This window comes from Arctopsyche grandis, chromosome 9, assembly GCF_051622035.1.
Source record: "Arctopsyche grandis isolate Sample6627 chromosome 9, ASM5162203v2, whole genome shotgun sequence".
Taxonomy (NCBI): Eukaryota; Metazoa; Arthropoda; class Insecta; order Trichoptera; family Hydropsychidae; genus Arctopsyche; species Arctopsyche grandis.
The window spans coordinates 10,335,205-10,354,290 of NC_135363.1; the positions used below are offsets into that span (position 1 = coordinate 10,335,205).

General features: G+C 34.2%; 1 protein-coding gene and 1 long non-coding RNA gene across 4 annotated transcripts in view; one reads left to right on the plus strand and one right to left on the minus strand.

The window, feature by feature from the left end:
* LOC143916351 (choline-phosphate cytidylyltransferase A-like) overlaps positions 1 to 18,185 on the minus strand; it is a 30,428-nt gene extending 12,243 nt beyond the window's left edge. The window contains exons 1-3 of one of the 3 annotated variants that reach the window (XM_077437402.1): positions 17,887 to 18,185; positions 15,881 to 16,079; positions 2,811 to 3,161 (exon numbers count right to left, since the gene is read on the minus strand). In XM_077437402.1, coding sequence (XP_077293528.1) covers positions 2,811 to 3,053 — 243 coding nt within the window. In that variant the 5' untranslated portion in view covers positions 3,054 to 3,161; positions 15,881 to 16,079; positions 17,887 to 18,185. Of the gene's footprint in view, positions 1 to 2,810; positions 3,162 to 5,449; positions 5,554 to 15,880; positions 16,080 to 17,886 lie in introns of those variants that run through there. The other 2 variants (XM_077437403.1, XM_077437400.1) reach the window with 2 other exon arrangements.
* Positions 10,419 to 18,947, plus strand: LOC143916352 (uncharacterized). The gene is made up of 2 exons (XR_013260969.1): positions 10,419 to 10,562; positions 17,517 to 18,947. It is a non-coding gene; the product is annotated as an uncharacterized LOC143916352 (long non-coding RNA).
* The last annotated feature ends 139 nt before the right edge of the window (positions 18,948 to 19,086 follow it).

Sequence of the window (19,086 nt, forward strand, 5' to 3'; positions counted from 1 at the left end):
ATGATTTGCTTCAGGAAATTAAATATCTTAACCAATCATATTCGAAAGAAGAAATGTCACTATAAAATTATTCAATTCATTCTTAAATATAAATTTATGTCTTCACTACCGAATTTATTCATAGTTATACATAGTTTATATTTTATTCATTTTTATACATAAGAAGTGCCGTATTTTGAATACAAATTTTAAATTTTATTTTTTTATTGTCTTAATATATTTTTTTTCAACATAAAATTTCAAGAATTTTCATGAAATTTATTGTTTAAAAATTTTAGGGGCGGGGGGGGGGGGGCGCTGAAACAAATCTGCCTAGGGGCACTAATTTTTTGGAACTAACAGAGTAAAGCTGATACAATGTCTATTTTTTGCTATACACATACCACAATCGCATTGCAGTACCTTAATACGTACACAAGTACTTACATTATTAAAGCATACGTTTACGTATTTATTTTTTGCATTACACGAGAACAATTGAAGATTTAACTATAAACAAGGATGTTTATCAACAATAAAAAACAGGCATTCTTTCGTAGCAATAATAATTCATGCGTTATTACGACGAAATTGCCAGTAATAAAATGCGATTATGACAGTAATAACATTGGAAACGGAAATCTCACATTTGATCTTGAGAAAAAAAAAGTAAAAAAAATAAATACAGACAACCAAGTTTATTTTGCGATTAAATATATACCTATCTAGAGAACTCGTGACTGCACTATCAAGAATACGTTGTAAAACATAAATTGTGCAAATATTTTTCAGTACTCTACTGTACAAAGTGTGGTTGACAATGGAGTGAAGTCATCACATGTGTCATGAATTATTCACGAAATCGATTAAATCAAAATGGGAGAGAGAGAGAGAGAGTGATGCGACGTGAAAATATTCAAAGCGTTTCCTGAACCAGAACGTACCACCGAAATATTCAAACACTATACGACGATTCGACATAGGGTGAGACCTACGAGAACCGAGCATGCTGTCGCATTCATGCAATGTGTTGTAAAACAATTTCTTTATTTTTTTAAAAACTATTTCTTATTTAACTATATAATATTAATAAAATATAATTCAATGTAAGGTCTTTAATAATATTACTGTAAGTTTTGCTGTCCATAACATGACGTTGATAATTACTTAAATCGTCTAAAAAATACAAATTTCCATTATTATAAAATATATACATATGTACATATTCCATAAATAAATTAATAATTTCAACAACTTTCGTATTATTTTTATATTACAATTTTATTAATGTAAATATTTTAAAATACGAAACACGAACTCAAAACTAACAACAAATAAAAGTCAAATTCCACCGACCGCTATACGCACGAACAATGTTGTATTTCTTGATCAAAATGTAATACGAAACTGAAACGAAATGTAATTGGCCATCGCAGTTTGAGTGGGGGGGGGGGGGTGAATGCAATAGCATGTACATTTTACATAATTCTCATGCTAGTTTGGTTCGACTATATGTAGTGTTATGCCCATTGAAATTCAACGCAGCAAGTAGAAAATAATAGAGAACTATAAATAAATCCACACTTGAGGGGAAACGTATCGTTTGCAAGTATAGACAGAACTCTATAGGATGCAAAGATGGTATGTATAGTACATAAATACACCTACCAATGTGTATATTTATATTTTTTTTATTATTACAAGGTTCTTCTTTATTTCACTTCGCTCATTGGTCTGACAATATATCCTACATTCTTCCAATCGTTTTGAAACTTTGCCATTTTGAGCGGTTTGGTCAACGATAGAAATTCAAATCGATTCCGCCAATACGATGGTGAAAAATAAGTCGCTGAATTACGAGACACTAAAAGCTCGAAATTAACGAGACATCTATAAATTTTAGCTTGTACATAAATTATATTGTACATTAATCATACTCAAATAGTGGTGACATCATGGATAGGAAGGTTTTTAAACCAACTTAATCGAGGAACCATCTCAACAATGAAATCAGAAAAATTGGCAAACTAATCTATTTGGAGTCACAAATATCCAAGTCTGACCAGCAGGATCACATATTATGTTTGACTTTCCGCCACCCACTGATCTTGTCAGATTTTAATTGTTCAAACGCCTATAACTTTATCTTTTTCACATTATATCTTATAAAATTTGCATTATAGGCCCTCACTATCTCTCATATATATTTTTACTTCACTAAAGGTCTGACCGCACTATACGACAACCGAACGATCCTTCACTTCACAACAATACGCGACCAAATGTAATTTCGCAAATATCGCACTGCGCGACAGTCGCATGACGTAGAACGACACCTTGCGTCAAAGTTGACTTTTCGACCAACTTTGACGCAAGGTGTCGTTGAGAAACAATTATTCTCCTTCTTTATATCGTAATTTTGAAATAGCATGTAGCCATAATCTTTTGGGTTTTCTCGATTGTTTTTCTTCCTCGTATATCAAAGATACTATAATAGCGTCTGTTTCGTCCATTTTGCTCCGAGGTATCGAACGAATGATTGACATAATTTACTGCAGAGTGTCGAATTGCTGTCGTTCAAGTTTGGTTTACCTAATATTGTCGCACACTGTTGTGAAGTGTCGGATCGCTCGGTTGTCGTATAGTGCGGTCAGACCTTAAGAGGTTATATAATTTATCTTTATCTTTATAAGCGAAAGTAACCAAGTACGTGCGCACTAACGTAGATGTACAGAAGTATGGACGGACTGTACTTAAAAATATTAAGTCATTTATAATAAACCACCACCACCAAATATGACAAAACTTGATTAGTAAGTGGAGATAGTTACATTGTGCGGCATCAGTTGTGGTTTGACTGGACCGTTCGGATGCACAATCTTGGCGGGGTTGTAGCCATTGGTCAGGTATCCATTCCCGTTGATGAGACCGTTGCCATTAGATATGTGACCATTGGTGACATGACCATTGGTCAGAAGTCCATTGCCGATGAGGCCGTTGCCGTTCTTCATCGCCGCGATCAGTTTGGGTTGTTGGTGTCCTATGGTGTTGAATTCGGTATGTGTGGCGAACATCTTCACAGATTACCACTTTTTAACAGTGTTTTTGTTTATCACTCGAGGTAGGGTTTATTTGAACTGTGTACGGATTCACCTTACACATGAGTAGTGTGCGTCGAACAACTATAACACACAAAATCAACATCAAATTAATGCATTCATTCGCGTGTCTGCAAGCTACGGATTGAATCTGCCCCCTACGATCGGAATATTTTTAGAATTTGTGAAAGTGAACATTGTAGTGCTCACATTTTGGATATGACATTCAAATGTTCGAATTCCACTTCAGCGACGACCTCGGAACTAATGCTCAATCGCTACAATAAGAAAATATACACGTTTACTAAACGGTATGTTCCAAGCAAACATCTCAACTTCGAGATAGAATCCTGAATAATACCTTTCATTAACCACTTCATTGTCATAAGCGCACCGGTGTGCGCTCCTTCGTATTTAAGGCTACGACTCGAAATTAAATTTGGTTTCTTCACAGTAGCATCTAAAAATATCCTGTGATACTAATGAAATTGAAAAAAGTCAATATTTTTCGTTAGTTTGTGATTTCTTCAAAAGGTAGTGTCAATTCAAGTGGCGATTAAGTGTGGTTAAGTAAAACTAGTCCTTTTCAAACATAACAGTCGCACAGAGAGTGCATTGATGACTAGTAGATTTCTAAAGAACGTGACATATGTGGGTCATATACAGAAACTACTCATATGAAAAACGATTTCAAGAAAAAAAATCTCTGTTTACAATATATGTATAAAGAAAATGAGTCGATCTTTATACATATTGTGACACTAAATTATGCCAACTGTACAAAACAGGAAATTTGATGGAAGCCTTACAAATCGAAAATGATTTTAGGAAATTTGCAACGATGGAAAAATTCAATATATGTACATCGTAGGTACACGAGCACTGATCTAAACAAGAAATTGCTAATTAGCGATGGGTCGCCAAGTCGAGGACAACTTGTATTACTGCTGTGAATTACTGACGCCATCAGATGAAGTAGAGGTGATTTTTAGTGTAATACACAGATCGTGTTGCTTTTTTTACAAGCCTCTTCTATGTTTTTTGTTGTATGATTGGATATAGATAAATTTGGCACGTGGATTTCATTCGGACGAACAGGTATAAAGAAACTGGTATGTGGAAAAACCTGTATCGGAGATAATTGGTACTAGGTGGAATGGCAATTCTTCAAGCGAAAATTGGGAAATTAGAACGAAAGCGCGGTGACAGTGGCATTGAAGATGTAATAAAATCAGAAAGCGTGCAAATTTATTAATGAACTTGATATTATTGTAATGAAATCATTTCAAATCAAGGGACATTCAACCAAAATTTGGGTGGGTGAACATTTCTGTTCTGAAAATCATGTGGGTGAAATAGTCGTGCTCGACTAAGATTGATTAGTTTTTAGAAACAGTGACAGATAATTACGATGACAAAGCGTTTGCACAATAGAGCACTCGATTCAAATCTCTTGAGAAACAAGGAAAACGTACAAGATTGGCACACGTACTATTTACTATCAAGTGTGTCATCAGAACAATAATCGATTAGCGAATAGTAAATTAGAGTAAGCATTTGAAGCCACAATAACTTTCTCCATAGAAAGGAAACGATGCACTTCCTCCTTAATTCAAAAACACTTCGAAGTAAACCAAAGTCTACAGACTTGAAAAATTCGAAAAAAATGGTACAAAGGATATTTGTACAACTGTGGAATAAATACTAAGAAATTGATAAAGCAATTTCAGGCATAGAAAAAAGTTGAAAGTAAATTGAGCGAAGATCCATTAATAAAATGAATTCTATGAAAATAGAACAATACAAGGGAAATAGTTTCAATTATTCTATTACACCTAATACAATATTGATCGAATCAATCTAACTGTACAGTGAAAAATAAAACATCGGATTTTCCGTCACAATTCCAAGGGCACACGATTCAATCCATAGACATAAAATCAAAAATACAATCAAATTCTAACTAAAAAAATTAAAATATTCTACAAGGAAATAATGAAATTTGAATAAAAAAAAAAAAAATAACCATGCAATACAACATAAAACCATTGTAATAACAATAATACAAATGACGCTTAACATTTGAATAAGTGACTCAAAATCCACATCGACATCATGAACTAAATTTTTAAACGACACACTTAAACCAAACTGATAAGATAATTCCGTATGAAAAAAAAATGTAGATTGGTTGAAATATGTGTCACGTGCACGATTTTGACGTTCCACGTTACAGTGAGTAATACACGGGTGTAGCAACGAAAGATATTGCAATTAATAAAACTGTCGATATAACTATTTTACTATTGGGTTGAAATTTAAAATCGCTATTGAGATAGTCTCGGTTCCAGAATTTTAAGGGTTGAACTAACGTTGGAAGGGTTCCCAAGAGTGTGTTGACAAAATAGGGATCGCAAACGCGACGCGTACTGTACGAACGAAATTCCATAACCGACTGAACGATACGACTTGAATCGCGTTGGCCACGAAAGCCACCGATTGCCTAAGGCAGCCAGGAGTCGTCAATCGTCTACAGGCGAAACACTAGCACATAATTGAACAAAAAAAAAAAAAACACCCAACTAATTAAATTGATTTCAGCACTGTACAATCTCTGAAAGTTTACAATCAAAATATGCAAAAATTTTATGTAAAAACAATGTTACAGACAAAATTAATCAAATCGTTAAGTTTCTAGCTATTCACCAGTCGTTTGATTCGATTCGAGAACTATAATAGGTCGGCTCTAGGAAAAACGTACATGCTGTCTCCCTCACCGCCTCTCGACCAATAGCATTTCGTCCAAACAGTATGTAGATCTCTGTACGCTCGTAATGCAATTGGTCGAAATGGGTGAAAAAGATGGTTCGGTGATTACTGGTCACAAAGTCACTAAAATCTCTATAACGGAACATCTGGCAGCCGAAAAGTCCATCATACTAACGACAACTATCATACTGACGAGAACTTGAGTGCCAAATATTGTGTATTCGCGATTTTCATGGCAAAAATTGTCTATGTGACGAATAATCCAATTACCGGAAAGGATAGCCAATAGGTTTTAACTGTCATCCAACATCAGATGGACAATAGGAAAACAATAATTCTGGATATTTTTTGTGTATGAAAAAAAGCATACGCCGCAGGCAAAAAAAGTTTGTCAAACTGAATCGTACGCACGTGTCATGGCTTCCAGCGTTTCTTCAGGTTAATTGTTAATTCGTGCGATCTTGATATTTCGACAAGTACATTTCTTCAAATGTGTCAATATAAGGATAGGGCTGAAAACACACAGCGATGATCGTGGCATATGGTTTTTTTTTAGATAGTTTTAAAAGTGCGAAAAAAATGAGCCATGCCTTGCACATATTCATGGAAGGCTCAGCACGCAGCCCCCTGGAGCGTTTTCGTTAACCCTTTGCCCGCGTCACCACATGCCCCGTACGCGGCTGCTTTTTTGCGGATTTTGCTATCGTGTTTTCGACTATAAATATAGGTTGTAATATTTTTTTGAATTTTACAACCTATATTTATTTTTTTTGACTACTGCCATCTATTGAATTTGGTAAAGTATACATTTAGTAATATTTTCAACCAAGTTATAAAATTTTAACACAATAGACGGCTCTTATACAGGTTGGAACTTCCAAGACATCTATGCGTGTCTCGCGCGCTGAGGGCATGTTCGCTAGGACATGTATAGTAGTCGTACGCGGTGGAAAGGTTAAAATTGTATCCTTTAAAATTTTTTCGGTAAAATTTATCCTTTTTGACAGTGAACGATAACGGTGTATCCCATATTTGAAGAAATGTAAGAGAACTTGTCGACGTTCCACGTTCCACGTTCCATGTTCCGTGCTGTGTGTTTTCGTCCTAAAGGAGTGCCATAGCATACATTTTTGAAACCACCTTAAAAATAACACTTGCCAAATAGTAATGTCTACACCTATAATGTAAATATTATTTAAATCATCTAAATGCTTTGAAATAGCACTACAGGCAAAACATTTTAAAGAAAAAAGTTAATTTTTGATAAAAAAAGAAACCTTTCTGAAATTAATAAAATTTCAATGTGGAAGTGTAGATTCGTTATAAAATTTTGTTTGCAAATAATTTCAAATTACATATTGATTCCGTTCTAAAACCATCCGGATAAATGTCAACGATCAAAACACTAATATAAAATTAACGACAAGATCAAATTAACTTAAGTGTCTCGGAGAAAATATGTTTTTGGTTTCGTTTGAAACAAAAATATAGCGTATTCGATTTTATATCATGTTCCGAATGTAATTTAATATATGGACCGTTACTTAAACTATCTCTTTTTCTCGTTGATTGCTGCTGCATTTGGCAGTGCCGTCACAGTTGGTAGCATTGGAATGGCAGTCAGGCCTGCTGAAGAAAGTCTTCAGGTCCCCTGAAGTTTAACCTCAATAATTATGCAATTACAAATTTAACACAACTTCCTTTACATAATCATAAAATAATGTAATAAATTTGGCATCTAATATATTGAAATCCACCTAATAACTTGAAATTCCGCGATTTAATCTTCGTTTCAATGATTTTTTACATACCTCCTTTTTTAAGTTAAATTACATAATAATAATTGATTGATCACATATGAACAAGGCGTGTGATTTATGAATTTCTGTACATCATAAGGTTCGCATACTGTAATATATCTTATCTAGATAAGATAAAGTGTACACATATACGCCAGTTTCTGAAATATATAAACTGGTATTAGTCAGAACAATAATAATGGCAACCAATAAATATCGTGAGTCACTCATATCGAATTAGGTAAAAGATTAGACTAGTAATTCGCCGTTTAACCGCATGAAAAATATGTAATTAAATATTATGGTATCATAACTGTTAGATTTTAGTTGTGTCGCGTCGCGTCGTTTCACTAAGCATTTCATGGAAATTAACTAAGTGATTCGATGTTTTGTTTTGAGGCAAACTGATACACTTTCTGCGAAATATACAAGAGATTCAAAAATATAAAGCGGATGAGATTGAGATTGTCTCAACTAAAAAATGTCAACAAATCAAATTTGAAACATTCTGCCTAATCTTAGAAATTTTTCAAAACCTTCAGACGCATTTGCACCAGATTAAAGAATATTCCAGAAGCAACACATTTCGTCAGCGCCAGATCCATCCCTGGCAACCCTACTTGCGTATACATGTAGGGCTGCCAACTATTAAGATACGACGTAATAGTATATTATGAAGACCAGTAATACTAGTACAATGGAATCGGCAAACATGTAAGTCCAAAACTCCGACTATTTTTAAATATTACTGATTATAAGAGTAAACATTTCCCTTCAATAGACGTATGTGTGGCAACATTAGCGCCAGTGATTTTCTAAATTTATTGGTGTTACGAGCTATTTATATTTATAGATGGGGGTCAGATAAATTTGCAACGCATCTACGATAGTCATTTTTGCAACAATACATTGTTTTGATTGTTTGACAAGATTTTGTACATCAGCTGATCATCAAAACAAGCGTTTGCTATAAATAGACCTTTACGGTAAGTACGTTTTCTGAGGATCAGTCGTATAAATTCGGGTGAATTCGCACAATACCAGAATAAAAAGGCTACATTTAGAGTAGACGATTAATCATATGGACTGTTTTTATATAGAAATCGGATGAATTCATAGCTTTTGCACTACAACCACTCGTGTGACATACTGGTTTGATTATTTGACTATGAGTCGTCAGAATATAGGTCATACTTCTGACCCACACGTTCCGTGTTTTATCTCTCCTCTTTATACCGTATACAGCGTTCCATACTTCTTTGAGTGGGCTTAATCATATAGGAAAAAATATATAAACACTACACTCGTCCTATGATTAGCCTCCAAACGTTTCGCAAAAACATTAATCTGAAAGGTCATACTCTCCAACTCAAAACATATTTCTTACAAAAAAATTACATAGATATTCCTTATTTTCAAATAGAGTGGTTAAAACAGAGAAATGTTATGTTAATAGAAGTGGCTTTAGGCGTCATATTGTTGTCAAGTGACGATCGTCCACAGACATTCCTAAATAATTTTAGCATCAGTCGTATTTGATGCTTGGTGCTCGATAAAAACTTCTCTGTTTGTTTATATTACTTGCAAGATGGGCAAGCATCGGTAAAAATTGCACAATGCATTCAAAAACACACAATAAACAACATGGGATACATGCATAAGTAAATTAATCCGATTGTATTCCGTGCGTTGTAGCGTATTTATAAAGACGTGCCGCGTAATATTGACAACAATTATTTATTCATAAAGGCCCTTCTATTATTATTACATTTCTATGGGATAAAATTTCGAATAGTCTGCCAAATGAATCAGAAACTAGTAGTTAAACCAGCTTTTGTAGTTCTTTTTTTCGATTTTTTTTAAACTTCTTTGTATATATTTTTTTGTTATTATTATTGACAAGCTCCTAAGTCACCTCTTCCAAGTATTTATGAATAACTAAATTTGATATTTTTAAAAATAAGATCGAAATCGGATTGTCGAAAAATATCCGGGCTGTAGTTACGTTTTTAACAACTCCACAGCCTAAATTACATCACATAAATTCAATTAGAAATTTGTAAGCATAGATGTTGTTGATGGGTCTACCCCACGGGATCGAATGTGAAATGCACGAAAAAACAAATATCAGAAGGCAAAGATCGAAAATCGAAAGATCTTAAGTCGAAAGATAAAAAAGGGTGCATGGTAAATGGTACATAGTGTACATACTCACTTAATTTGCGCGAGCAGGATACAACAGAAACAAGAGGAACAGGCTTTTCCTCCCGTATTCTGCGCGCGCACATTAATACGGGAGGAAAAGCCTGTTCCTCTTGTTCCTGTTGTATCCTGCTCGCGCAAATTAAGTAAGTATGTACCGTTTACCATGCACCCATTTTTTTTGCTCTTTCGACATGAGATCTTTCGATTTTCGATCTTTGCCTTCCGATATTTGGTTTTTCGTGCGTTTCACATTCGATCCCTTGAGGTGCACCCGTTGTTGATACATATTCAGCCAGCAGCATGCCTCAGTGGTTGAGCAAATAATAAAAATAAAAATAAAAAAATTGGGTAAATAATAAAAGAGAATGGGAAAACGTCGAGAATCGGAGTTTTGTTTAACAAATTCATTATCCGAAAATTTTGTAAAAACAGTAAAAATGTTGGGATTCGACATCAGTCGTCTGAGCAGCACTCCACTGATTGAAAAAAAAAGGTGTTAGCCCCCTGAATCAATGAGTGCAACGACAGCTGGCGCTGTTTGGAATTTGTGCCAGCAACGCGCGATCGAGAGCCGACCAATAGGGATGCGGGAAGGACAGGGGCCGCGCCACGTCGCCCCCAGGGGGCTGCGCCCCACACCACACCCGAGGAGCCCCCTCAGACACATTTCCCATCTCGCCGACTCCCATCGAAAATGCCAGACTACGCACACGTGAGTACCACCACCACATTCATAACGGAGCTAGCGACCTTCGAATTTCTGCACACATCCGGAAGTAACGTAACAATTTGCAACGTGGAAGTTTAAATCGCGGCAAAAACGAGAAGAAAGAAAAAATAATAAAAAAAAACTAGAACCAATCATTATGCATATGTGCTGTGTGATTAAGATTAAGGGCACGTCATACGTGACATCATCGCACCGCGATCACCTCATATGAACGCGTGAGCATAAATCACACGACACTGATCTTCGATCTTTCTTATTATTTTTGGCTTATTTATCAATTTTCATCGACACGTAGGTAGGTAGGTTCATGCTTTTGGATATACATATGTATTTAAATAACTCATCGTCGACTGTATAACTGCAGGTGGGTAGAATTAGATTCGATTGAGTGCCGAAAAGTGTAATTATTATTTTTTATATAATTTTCGTGTCATGATACAAAAAATATGATGTAAACTGTATTTATGCGCCACGGTATTTTTTTCCTTTGCATCTCGTGCAAAATTCTGAGCGTGAAATTCACGAGCTAACTTGTGCAATTGGATGTTTTAAGCAGTTCAAATAACTGAATTGAATTTGGGCCACGCGAGAATTATTTGATGCATGAAGTGCGGTGATCTAACTTCTCAGACACTCAAAAGCAGAACCGTAGCAATGTTTTTGGCGCCCTTGGCAAATATTTAATTTAGCGCCCGTTTATTTTTTTTTATTGCATCGTTGCATAGGGGTGGGTTGAGGATCCAAATGAAAGGCCAAAGTCGCTTCACAGCGTTTATTAAATGATTCAGGAGATCCAAGCGCAGCCAGCGCTAGTTCCAGAATAATCGCTGTACCAAGAGTACCTCATTTTAAAGGGCAAGTTGCCCACCACAGCTTCCCCGATCCATTTATTTGTCCATTGTTAAGGCACGTGCAGTTTTAGTCTCACACCCTCGTCCGGATTCGTAGAATTCTACCAGTCACTTACGCGTCCCGTTAGGCCAATTCGGGGGTCTCCATTGTTAACCCCCGAATGCACTTAGACAGTGAATAATCCCCATAATGTTCCCACATTACTGTATATATATTTTATAACAAAAAACATATTTATTGAATTATAAAATTTAAACAATCAAAATAAAATTACAAGTAAATTTTTTTTTTGATATTTTGTAAAAATAAAATAAAATGTAAATTATTTTTATTTATTATTTGTCTGAAATGAGAAAAAAAGGCGCCTCAGACGAAATTTTTTTTTTCAAATAAATACAAATAAATTTATCAGTTTTTGAATTTTGAAGACTGAAACAACGTCACGAATTAAAAAAGTAAAAATATGTCGAGAAGTGAAAGATAGGTACAAAAAACTTATTACGAAAGCGTCAAATTGACGCTGAAGTTCCATGAAATATTTAAAAACTTATTCTATTAGAATTATTGTAACTTGAAAGTTTCAACGGCACTACTAATAATAAAAATACATCCTTTCCCGTACTGAGTACTCTGCACTTCGGCGAATGATTTCCTTTTTGGTATTTATAAAAAAAAGGCTGGTATAGGAAATTTCGAAAGTTGAATTGCATATATGTACATACATATGTACATTCATATATCAGTGCCACGGGAATATAAAGAAAATCTTTAGAAACGGTCCCAGTACATGCATATGTACCTACATATATAATTAATAGTAATCCCCTCCATCGTACCAGTAAGCTTCTTCCGTAAAAGTTCTTGGGTATTAAAAAAATGAGCTAACCTACTTGACATTTGTGAATGTACATAGAAGTTCACTTGCATCCTCAACTTGACCTTTAGACTAATATATGTACAGTTATATTATAGTACTTATCTGAACTTATGTTATTCGAGCATATAAATTATGAAACTTAAACCCAATGATTCATACATATTTACTACATACGTCATATACGTCAACAAGAACACTAATCTAATCTAAGCTTTAATATACTCCTTTTGAACTACTAGAAAACTTAGGGCGAAAACATCGAACGTGTTTTTTTTTAGATACTTTTAACTACACCCGAATTCGGTTTGGGGAACAAGCCAGGGGCGTAACGTCCCATACCACTCAGTGTGTTTTCGCCCTTATGCTTCGTACCGATAAAGCAACTATCCCAATAGAAGGAGTGCAAATCTCAACAACTACCCACTATTATTTTATAACAAAAAAAGTCCCACAAGTTTTTTTCGGAGCTTTCCTTTCAATCTACGGTTAGGTAATACATACGTTCTACTTCTAAGTAATTTGGCAATTTGAATGCAAACTATTTCCTAATCATCAGCTACAGGCTCTAAACAAAAAAAATAATAATATAGATCACGTAAAACGAAACTGCTTCCATTTCATTCAGCCATCAATTAAAAATAACATAAACAGACAACACTGAATCGAATGATCTTTGTCCAGATACCAAACCAAATATAGTTTTTTCGAATTTGGACACGGTTCGTTCTTGGACCCGGATTAAACGGCACGGTATGAACTTTATTAACATCGTTCGATGATGATTTAGTTAGACGTAAACAATGACACAACGATAATGTTTATTGATGATATGAAACTTGCAGCGCAGTCAAAACAATCGGATCACCACCTTCGAATACTTATCAGTTATTAGTGCGTCAACACACTAATGGGTAATTTTGATAAATACAGTTTCGAAACGACGAAGAATGTTCCGATTGGAGATGAGGAAGAGAAAGGATCAGCCTGAAGAAAAAAAAATATCGGAATTCACGAAATAGAAAGCACGGAAGAAACTGGGAAATGCTAATACTCAACAGTCACGATCAAACTCGTAATAAGTGCACTGTGCAAACTGGTAAATACATATTATGTTTAATATTTACAGTATGACTGAAAAAATGAAAAATCAATATTGTACATACTTGAATTGCTCGCAGTAAATAAGCCGATGCATGTTGCTGTTTTCGCAGATGACCCGATTTCTATTTCCAAACAGTGATCAATCGATATTTGCAATTTTACAGCACAGCAAATGCGAACGAAAGTTCTTTATGTGTAAACATTCGCTTGTATGTAATCAGTCTAATAATACGATCAATTTTGGATGAATTTTATTTCATTTGGCCCCACCCAGCTAAAAGCCAGTATGTGCCACTTTTCAGTTAACTCGTCAGCACGAAGAAAATTGCACGATTCTGATTGGTCAGCTAAATTCTGAACAAAAGTAATCGCGTATTTAATAAGGGTCATCATAATAAAGCTCATCAGTCGATATAAATTGAGATATACCGCCAAGATATGTGTCAAGATAGGAATGTCGATACATTTCAATCATACATATTGAAAGGCAAAACAAAAACTGATGTAATAAAATCCTTTATGAAATACTACTCTCGTAATTTTCAATTTAAATCTATGTACATATGTATTCAGCAACTTATAATAATATTGCTATTCTATCTTTGTGTCTGTCTTTCTGTCTGGGATAACGCTCGCCGTACTATAATAGTCGTTTCAATTCGACATATATATGTATGTCGTCACAGCTACACCACTGCCAAAACGTATATACGAATACAATAACAAAAGAAAAAACCTCTATATATGCTATTTGCTACCAATGTTTCCTTTTGGCAGAGAATTTACCGCCATCTATTGAAAATTTATTTAATTAATTCATTTTTCTATTGGTATGTTATATTGTTTACATGTAGGTAGGTAGGTAATTAGTTTTTACCATTTTTTTCATATTAAACAATTAAATATAAATATTAAATTAAATATATTGGATTAAATTAAAAGGTATTGGAAAAAAATTCGACCGCGCGCGGATCGAACCGACACATTTCTTTTAATTTATTTTATGTAATAACTTAATATGCCAACACCCATACGATGATATGTCATCGGGTACAACACTAGTATATAATAATTTGATATTGAAAAAATAAAATAAATTTTAATTTAACAATATGAATAAAATATATATAGTTGTATAATAAGTTATCATACTAGAAAACAGTTAATAATGTCATATTTATGTTAATTATTTTACTATCAGCACATTGTGAGTAAACAGCGGATGGTGATTAAGGCAATATTGTTTTGGAGCGTTATGGCTAATTGTTAACTTGCATTCAACACTGTTGGAACGCGTATTGTGATTTGTCACTGCCCTAATCACTATCCGGTTATTGCCCGATCACTAGTCATGAGTAGATAAATTTATGGCCAATATATATTTATTTAATTTGGTTAGTAGACACGAGTAAATGGTTAGGAAATTATACGAACTGCCAAACGGTTAAAAAATTTATAACCATAAAATAAAAGTTTACTAAAACGATTTATTTTTGCTCAGTTAAGTCAGTTTCTTTAGTATACAATATGTTTGTTAAAGAGTGAACTTTTTTGTTCTAATCACTGAATAAAAGACTCATTTGCTTAATAACTTATTAGGAAAACATTAAATAATTAAGTATTTCGTTATTGCTATGTATATAAAAAAAGGTTTTAATTAAACATACATATGTAAGTATGTATGTACGTGCCAAATAAACTAAACCAACTGAATAATGGTGTAGAGATGAAGTACTGATTTTTATTTTTTAGGTTTTCTGTAAAAACTATTGGCCATTTATGCACAAGATTAGCTGATTAATTTAAAATAGTAATAAAAAAATCAATACAAGTCAATGATCATTGATCAAAGAGCAGTGTATATAAAGTTGATAACAAAAAAAAAGTAAAATCATAAAATTAAGTATGCATATTAGTTTATTTCAAGTAAAAACATTAACTTTCCGTATATAATTTAATTATTCAAAACTTATTTTGAATTTTAATCGGTAAGGAACTAACCTGAGTATTTCCTATGAAACAAAAACTAAACAAGGTAATCCAGTATTCGATGTAATTATACTAAATTATAATTTCATAAAGATTTGACCAAATGAAAATTTTCGATTACATTAAGATTATAAACAATGATATAATATTTAAGATCATTATGATCCGGAATGCACATTTTCGATCACGCCATATTGACAGATAGTATTGTATTATTTATATTACGTAGTTTGTATAACGCCATATTTTGACCTTCATGATAAGAAACATATGTATGTACAGCTGTCAGAGCCGTTCTCATTATAATTCTGAATCTAAAGGACCAGAATGTCAAGCGATAAAAGTGTGTCAAAAAAATCTGATAAGAGGTACGACAACAATGTGCACCTCGCGAATTCAATTGCTTGAAAACACTGATAAGAGAACAGTTCTATTTGCCTCCACGATCATTGAAGAAGTAAAAATATTCGTGAAAACTTACCCGCATGCTGCTATTTCCGGCCGAGGTCGGGATATTTGTATTCAAGAGCGGTGGTTTAGTATCAAAGATTCCGTTTTTACTCAGAGGTTTGCAGATGATCGGTTCCATTGTCATGTCTCGTTTATCGAGACAGATTCGTTCGTCCATGCTGTGACGCTTCCGAGACATTTTTAAACAGTTGATGGTCCGTCGGTTTCAGCTGAAAGATGAATGTTGTTTAAATACTGGTTGAAAAGACACTGACACAATTCAATGTTCTTTAATAGTTGGGTTAAAATACTTCTTTCAGATCGGCAACTATGAGTCTATGACCCAAAGGTCACAGTATTCTACGGTAACTAATGGAATGACAAGCAAATATATAATATGTACATAGATAGAAGACAATTTGTGGGAATTTTATGAATGAAAATTATGTATATACAAGTAAAATAAAGGGGTTTGTATTTGTATTTGTAATATCATCGTTATGCAATTACAAATCAATTTATTTTAATATAATTATATTGATAAGTGAGGGTATCAATTGTCGATAAGTTTATACATAGAAATAGAACTTTATTTATTTACTTTAGGATACATAAAATAAAATATTATGCATAATTTAGTATTATAAATTTCAGTTTCTTTTATAAAACTTTATTTTATCTGTATTTCTGTTGTGGTTTTGCTTCTTTATACATATATACATGTTTATATATAAAAAAGTTCAGTAACTGAAGATTTTAAAAGATAAAAGTTGTAAAAAGGTTTATAATTTTATATATGTATATACATAATTATCATCTCAAAATGAATCAATTTAAATCATGATACTTTTTCTCATTGAAATTGTATATGTATTTACAAAGTCATATAAAATCATATTTTTTATACGATTCAATGTGCAATTTTTTTTTTTTAAGGTTCAAGGTTTAGGAATCATCATCATTCTCATTTACAGCCATTCATCATCCATTGCTGCATGGAGACTTCTTCAACACGTTTCCATTCGTTCTCATCCTTTTACATTCTCTCGGGTACCATTTCAACATTTTTTCTAGCTATGTGACCTGCCCGTTGCCATTTCAATCTATTCATTCTATACATTACCCTCAACATACTTCTAACACACGTATTCCATTTCCTATCTTTCCTCATCATACGGGGCGTAGTAAAGCATTCCATACTGTGGGTTTAGTAATATAGGTTTTTCATTCCAAATTGACCCTTTTTCATTTAAATTTGACCCTTTTTCATTTCAAATTGAACCTTTTTCATCTCAAATTGACCACCCCTTTTCAATGTCAATTTGAAATGAAAAGGGGGAAACTTAAATTGACCACCCCTTTTCAATTGACATTGAAAAGCGATGGTCAATTTCGAATGAAAAACCTGTATATGTATGTATATTATCGAGTTGTTTATTTATAAATAGTAATGGGAAGGATTCAAGCAGAATTGCAGATATATTGCGTATTATGAAAATTAAAATTGAGTCATCGTTTCTGGGTATGTCGACTACTGGTACTCTCACCCAATTTTTATCGCGGAAAATATTCGAGCAATAAATATACGATCGAGCACTTTTCGGCGTTGAATGCGATTCTTAGAAATGAAACATTACAACATGATCTGAACTTTTTTTCAGAATTAGTGGAATGTTGCACAAGACAGTGGACAGTTTTGAGGGAGCGAACAGAACGCACTGAAATGACTCTTCAGGCGACCCAGTTTCGCGATACAACACCAGACACGGCCAGTTCGTACACGAGGAGAACCAGTTAGTAACGTGAAATTCACCATTACGAGAAAATAAATATTGACAGCAGCAGCGAGGAACAGCTGTTACGCGAAATCAGACCGAGCAAACACGCGGGTTTGGGTTTGGGTTTGGCGAGTGTTTGTTTTAGACGCGTGGCTTTCGACCGGATTCAGTCCGGGAAGTTTGCAGTCGGAAGGTGACATTTCGCGACGAGGAGTGAGGAGTGAAGAGTGAGGAGTGAGCTTATCTGGTTTGCACTGACCGGTGTGGTGTGGAGTGGATGGCAGAAGCGCGCTCGCGCTCGCGCTCGCGGTCTCGGCGAATCGAGGAAGCAGACGAAGATCGAGTCGGAGCCCGAATACGAATCAGAATCCGTTCGAGAAGAAGCGCAACCCCTCCGTCTCGGGGCGCAGCAGCGCGCGACTGCCGCTCGCCGCAATTCACCACCTGACGTTGCGTCACGCCAATTACGTCACAACACACCACTGCAGACGACCATTGCTGTTGCGCATTTTACAGATTCATGAATACCCTTTCAGCGCTCATGTCCGATGTCCGTCTGCTCGCACACCCCCCAACGATCGATCGCATCAATGTCGCTCTGTTATCAATGTTCAATCTCCTAATCGGATCTAATCAGTATTTTAAGAATCCTTCTAATTGATTTAACGCTAGTACAATATACAATCAAATCATTAATTTGCAAAATATTTTACGTTTATCTTTGAACTAATTAGATTTTTAATCATTTTATGACCTCGTTAAATCAACTGAAGCGATATTTAAAATCGTCTTATATAATACAACTTACAAAAGACTAACGACCACCGGGGGGGGGAAGGGTGGCTAAATTTCGGCCAACTGCACCTCAAGTTGGCCAACTTATTATTCGTGCCGTAGCTTTTACTATATATTTAAATATCTTGATTCTTTTCAGATCGTTTCATCGACAAATAAATAGTAGGACATAAAATTAGGATTTTTTCTTAATTTGTATATATGAGCTATAAGCCGAGTAGTGTATTTCAAAATGAACATCAATTACATGCTTACCTTTTGTAATAATTATGCTGCTCTTATACCCAAAATTGCATTCTTATCAGATTTTAATCAACATTCAATTTGTAAAACGTTTTTTTTTTTCGAACTCGAGAAAAAACAGCGTAAGTTGAAGCCAACAATAATTTATTATGGAATTAGTTTAGTTCATTGTACACATTGTGTGTATTCGCAAGTATGTATGTTTATAAATTAGCCATGACGTATCGAATCTTACAATTCATCTGATATAACATATGAAAAAATACAAATATCATCAAATGCAAAGTTATTTTCTTATAAATAAAATAAAAAGTACACCGCTTAGATAAAATAATCATTTATGTATACCATAATACAATTAAAATTAAAAAAAATGTTACTTTTAACACAAAAGTATTTATTCCTCAGACCTTCTACGCCC